General features: G+C 54.8%; 1 protein-coding gene across 1 annotated transcript in view; it reads right to left on the bottom strand.

The window, feature by feature from the left end:
• Nucleotides 1-865: 865 nt before the first annotated feature.
• Nucleotides 866-6693, bottom strand: part of hcn2b (hyperpolarization activated cyclic nucleotide-gated potassium channel 2b) — a 51085-nt gene continuing 45257 nt past the window's right edge. Inside the window, exons 7-8 of the mRNA XM_064330243.1 lie at nt 4587-4751; nt 866-1981 (exon numbers count right to left, since the gene is read on the bottom strand). Of these exons, the coding sequence (XP_064186313.1) occupies nt 951-1981; nt 4587-4751 (1196 nt within the window). The 3' untranslated portion in view covers nt 866-950. The remainder of the gene's footprint in view (nt 1982-4586; nt 4752-6693) is intronic.

Below are 6693 nucleotides of genomic sequence, written 5' to 3'. Positions count from 1 at the left end.
AAAATAGAAAATAAATAATCCCCACTCGTACATGAACAAAAAACGTGGAACAAACACACAGAGACCAATAATATGGCTTCTAAAGTTGGAGTAAAGGCAGTCAAATGAATTTCCTTATTTTGATTTTTTTTGTTGTTGTTTTGTTTTTGTTACTTTTTCTTTGTGATTTTCTTTTCTTTCTTAGTTGACACGGACACATCCCAACATAGTGTTCAAGTTCAACTTTGGTCTGGAGAAAATAGAATGAAGATTAAATTGACAAAAGCCTTTTTTTTTTTTTCTAATCACCCTCCATTTTTGTACATATCGATTTAAGATCGACCAGCGGTCTATAACACTAGGTTTTTTTTGTTTTTCTTTTTTTTTTTCTAAAACAATACTAATGTAACAGCTTCATGAGCAGAACACCTAATTATTTAGCTCGTTTATACAGAAAAAAGACACCAAATAAAATAAATAAAAAAAAACACTTTTGCAAAGCGCTGAACTTCATCAGTGTCGCCTGAGGCAGGTTCCTGATCTCTCCTTAGTCCCAGCTCACGCTAGTTTGCATCGTTTTGGATTCTATACAGTAAGTAACCGACACGTTAGTCGTGTTCGTGAATACGCTCGCAAGGTAAGAAAAGGCGAATCGAGGAGTTATTAGAGGCAAGGCGTGGGGGAGTGCTACCGCTAGGTTATCTACGTGTGTGGGGGGGGTGGAGCAGAAAGGTCCCACCGGCGTTCATTATTAACTGTACAGACTTCAAACGGGTCTTACGGCTATTCTCTCTCCCCGTCCCCACGCGTTCGACATACATTCGGATTGTAAGATTCAAGGTGTGACATGGGGAGCGGTGTTGGGTGTTGGGGAGGGGGGGGGGGTGGTGGGTTGGGGGGTTGGAATCCCTTTGATCTCGCAAAACTGGTTCAGAAAAAAAAGCCCCTCACCACGCGACGGTTTCTGAAGGTCACAAGTTGGAAGAAAGCCGCGATCTGGCCGTGTCCGTTTCGGGGAGACTCCCTGTCGAATCTTTCTTGAGCCCCCCTGGGTCCGGCAGGCTGGGCGCCAGCCCCGCCCCCACCGACACCCCCACCCCCAACCCCGCCCCTAGCCCCGCCCCTAGCCCCACCGAGGGGGGTACGCAGGGGGGGAAGGCGCCCACCGACATCTGATGGGGCAGCACCATCCTCTGGGGCAGCAGGGGGGCCCTGAACCCTGAGGCCCCCGGCGTGCCCGGGTGGCCCTGCGGGGGGGGCCCGATGGACGTGGACGAGACGCGGGTGGACTGGGGCGGGCTGGGGGCCGCCGGCGGCGGCGGCAGGCCCCCGTCGTGGGGGAGGGAGGGCTGGGAGGCGGACAGGGCCCGGACATCCTGGCTCAGGCTCCCGGTGTGCAAAGAGTGGGTGCTCTTGTGGGTGCTGGGCCTCTGCGGGGGGCTGGGGGCCCGCTGCTGCACCAGCGAGAGCTGGGAGCCAGTCAGCCCCCCCATCCCGTACTGGAATGTCCGCCCGCCGCCGCCGCCGCCGCCGGCCAGCGGGCTCTGCACGGGCGGGCTGGAGACGGCCGACGCGAAGGACCCAGCCGCCATCTGGGCCTGGGCCGCCTGCTGCTGGGCCTGCAGGGGGGACACGGACACGGGGCTGGACAGGCTCTGGACCACCTGGAAGCGGCGCACCATCCTGGGGGACTGCAGGACCCCGGGGCCCGCCAGCGGGCCGGCCATGGGGGGGCAGAAGCTCATGGCCACCGCCTGCTGCAGGGTGGCGATGGCCGAGCCGACCGGGGGCTGGCCGCCGCCGGGGGGCGGGGCGAACATCATGCCGCCGTGCGCGCTGGGGGTGGCGGACATCGCCCGCGGCCGCTGCAGCAGCTCCACCTGCTGCACCATCTCCCGGTCGTACTTGACGATCTCCTGGATCATCTCGTTCTCCCGGTTGTTGAAGACGCCCGAGTTGAGGTCGTGCTGCACCTTGTGCATCAGGATGGAGTTCTTCTTCCCTGCGGACACAAACGTCGAAGGAGGAGGAAGAGGAGGAGGAAGAGCCTCCGGTTAGCTCAGAATCGACGCCTGACAAGTAATTAGAAACAACCAAACTACACAGTGCTGAAGTAACATGGACGCCCCCCCCCCCCACGTCCTCCACCCAAATCCCCTCCTGTGTGTGCCACAGTAAGGCAGCCCAGCAGCAGTGAGGCTGAGGTTCGTCTTGCAGGACCTGACCTGATCAGGAAGGGCGTGTCGCATCGCAACGTTCCCACTTCCTTCCTATCCACAGGTCATCCCTACCTGAAGCTGCAGTCTGTCACTGTTCACACTACGCTGAGAGAACACGGCCTCTGAATCTGCACCATTGCATCTACGTGTGTGCACGCGTGTGTGTGTGTGCACGCGTGTGTGTGTGTGTACGTACGCATGTGTGTTGTGTGCGTGCGTGCGTGTATGTATGTATGAGTGTGAGCGAGTGTGTGTTGTGTCTGTGCGAATGTGTGTGTGCACGTGTGTACGAGTGTGTGTGTGTGTATGAGTGTGTGTTGTGTCTGCGCGTATGTGTGCGTGCACGTGTGTACGAGTGTGTGTGTTTGTGTATGAGTGTGTGTTGTGTCTGTGCGAATGTGTGTGTGCACGTGTGTACGAGTGTGTGTGTGTGTGTGTATGAGTGTGTGTTGTGTCTGTGCATACGTGTGTGTGCACGTGTGTATCTGAGCGCACGCTAACATAATTCTCCATTGGGCCCGGTTTGCAGACGTTTCAATTATAGCAGAGGCAAACGCAGCGGTCACGCCCGGGGGGGGGGGGCGTTATGTGCTTTTAGCAGAGTCACGTCTGCGCTTACGTGCGCAGGAGCACGTGCAGACGCGCCCGTCCTGCGCAGGGGAGGGACGGTCGAGCCAGAGCTGCGCGTTCGTGAACGCGAAACCTCGTGCTGAGGGACAGAGATTTGGAAGCAGAAATATCCTCCGTCTCAGAGCTGAGTGAAGAGAGATCTGAGGACTTTTTTTTTATTTCTTTTTTTTATTTTTTAAAGCCTCTTGTGATTACACACTTCCTCTCCATCTTCTCTTATTTTTTTTCCATCAGGGGTTTCAGTGAATGCACGTTCTTCATTTGCCTTTCAACAGCACTAAGAACTGAACGCAACGCAACGCCGCCGCTATAATAAACTAAGACTGTGTTAGGGTACCCTCCCAGCAGCATCACTGGGCAGGCGTACGGAACTCGATGTTTAAAGAAGTACTCGTTTCTCTGAAGCGCTCAGCATCTCCAGCTTGGCTGTCGATTGATTTAGGAGTGTTCGGGTGTGCGCTCCTTCTGAGGCAGACCGGGGGGGGGGGGGGCGGGGGGGCGGGGGGGGGGGCGGGGGGGGGCGTGCACTGTCAGTGTTAGCGACGCTGTGTGTACCCTGCGCTGACATGCGTGGGCTTGAAGCCGTGCGGGCAAACCCCCTCCCCGCCCCCCCCCACCACCACCCCCGCGTCATGCTCTGATCTGGGGACCTCCCAGAGGCCGGCAGAATGTGTGCATCTGAAAAAGGACTCAGCGTACAAACAGAACCGGTCTGTTAAAGCGGGGTCTGCGTTTTTTAAATTCACCCCCTCACCCCCCGTGGGCGCGAGACGGGGGGCGGGGGGCGTGTGGCGGGAGACAGGCGGGGGGGGGGGGGGATCTGAGAACAGGACGCGCGGAAAAACCCGGCGGAATCCCCGCGACCCGGCGGCCGAGCCAAATCCGCTCACGTACGGAACCCGGCTGCCATGGCAACGGCAGGCAGGTGGCGGACGCGGGGGGGGGGGGGAGGCCCCCCACCCTTCTTTGTAAACATAGGCGGTGTGAACATGTGACACGGCGTGACATCAGCAGCACATTGACCTTGGGGTAGTAGGGGGGAGCGGGAGGAAGGGAGGGAGGGGAGGGAGGGGAGCGAGGGAAGAGAGGAGAGGAGAGGAGAGGAGAGGGGAGGCTCCACTGTTCAGCAAATTATACGTTTTGCAAAGAGGTGCCTGAATGCAGGCCGCGAAGCAGGTGCTCCCCACAGCCTCCCGATATCGACATCAAAGCCGGAAAGCACAGCAACGGCAGCCAAAAAAAAAACAAAAAAAAACGCCTCCACTTTGTACAGAGCATATACATAACCATTCAGCAGGGGAGCGCTTCATCTGGAAATCTGTCAGTGGTCTTCGGTGCTATTCTCAGAACTAACCTGACAATAAATGTGGCTCTGCATCACCTGTGACAACGGGCTTACCGTTTACATCAGTCCACACGTACGACCAGATAAATCCAGATTACGTTTAGCCGAGATGTACTTTAAAACATATTATAAAAATTTTGCACAAAAGTATTATATATAATATATGTTGCATATATTTCAATTGTTCAAAAACATATATTGCAATATATAAAAGTGGAAATAATTTGTGTTACCCCATACAATATATTGTTAGTATGTATTGTAATACTGATGGTTTATTTCAATAACAGTGCAGTATATCGCATTTTTGCGGGGAAAAAGGAGCACGGAATGGGCCAAAGCATGGGGGGGGAGGTGGGGGGCGGGGCGTGGGGGGGTTAGGGGGAGGGCGGGGCCGGGGAGTCGTGTCGTACCTATGCGGTCGAGCCGGTCGATGGCCACGGTCTCGAAGGCCCGTCGCATCATGGGGTGCTCCTCCAGCACCTCGTTGAAGTTGTCCACCGACAGCGAGTACAGGCGGCAGTAGGTGTCGGCCCGGACGCTGGCCGTGCGCCTGCCCCGGGTCAGCAGGCAGATCTCTGAGGGGCGAAACGCAGAGCACGCGCACGTTTACTCACACACGCTTACTCACACGCATAGCACACGCACGCTTACTCACACGCATAGCACACACACGCTTACTCACACGCAGAGCACACGCACGCTTACTCACACGCATAGCACACACACGCTTACTCACACGCATACTCACACGCATAGCACACACACGCTTACTCACACGCATAGCACACGCACGCTTACTCACACGCATAGCACACACGCTTACTCACGCGCACGCTTACTCACACGCATAGCACACACACGCTTACTCACACGCAGAGCACACGCACGCTTACTCACACGCAGAGCAAACGCACGCTTACTCACACGCATAGCACACACACGCTTACTCACACGCATACTCACACGCATAGCACACACACGCTTACTCACACGCATAGCACACGCACGCTTACTCACACGCAGAGCAAACGCACGCTTACTCACACGCATAGCACACACATGCTTACTCACACACGCTTACTCACACGCATAGCACACACACGCTTACTCACACGCATACTCACACGCTTACTCACACGCATAGCACACACATGCTTACTCACACGCATAGCACACACATGCTTACTCACACACGCTTACTCACACGCATAGCACACACACGCTTACTCACACGCATACTCACACGCTTACTCACACGCATAGCACACGCACGCTTACTCACACGCATAGCACACGCACGCTTACTCACACGCATAGCACACACACGCTTACTCACACGCAGAGCACACGCACGCTTACTCACACGCATAGCACACGCACGCTTACTCACACGCATAGCACACGCACGCTTACTCACACGCATAGCACACGCACGCTTACTCACACGCAGAGCACACGCACGCTTACTCACACGCATAGCACGCGCACGCTTACTCACACGCATAGCACACACACGCTTACTCACACGCACGCTTACTCACACGCATAGCACACGCACGCTTACTCACACGCATAGCACACGCACGCTTACTCACACGCTTACTCACACGCATAGCACACACACGCTTACTCACACGCATAGCACACACACGCTTACTCACACGCTTACTCACACGCATAGCACACACACGCTTACTCACACGCATAGCACACACACGCTTACTCACACGCATAGCACACACGCTTACTCACACGCATAGCACACGCACGCTTACTCACACGCATAGCACACACACGCTTACTCACACACATAGCACACACGCTTACTCACACTCAGAGCACACACACGCTTACTCACACACATAGCACACACGCTTACTCACACTCAGAGCACACACACGCTTACTCACACGCATAGCACACACACGCTTACTCACACACATAGCACACACACGCTTACTCACACGCATAGCACACACACGCTTACTCACACGCATAGCACACACACGCTTACTCACACGCATAGCACACACACGCTTACTCACACGCATAGCACACACACGCTTACACGCATAGCACACACACGCTTACTCACACGCATAGCACACACACGCTTACTCACACGCATAGCACACGCACGCTTACTCACACGCATAGCACACGCACGCTTACTCACACTTACTCACACGCATAGCACACACACGCTTACTCACACGCATAGCACACACACGCAAGGGTAAGCTCAGCTGTGAATTCCATCCCCTTGTACAGTCCGCATTAGTCAATACTACCTTGAAGAAGCAGCGGTAGCAATAGTAGCAGTACTATCCAACCATTCATCCATCCATTACATTACATTACATTACAGGCATTTAGCAGACGCTCTTATCCAGAGTGACGTAGACAACTTTTACACAGCATTTTTTACATTGTATCCATTTATACAACTGGATATATACTGAAGCAATTTCGGTTAAGTACCTTGCTCAAGGGTACAACGGCAGTGTCCTTACCCGG

This window comes from Anguilla rostrata, chromosome 4 (assembly GCF_018555375.3).
Source record: "Anguilla rostrata isolate EN2019 chromosome 4, ASM1855537v3, whole genome shotgun sequence".
NCBI lineage: Eukaryota > Metazoa > Chordata > Actinopteri > Anguilliformes > Anguillidae > Anguilla > Anguilla rostrata.
Note: the sequence above shows the minus strand (reverse complement) of the source record. Positions and strands in the feature narration are given on the sequence as shown.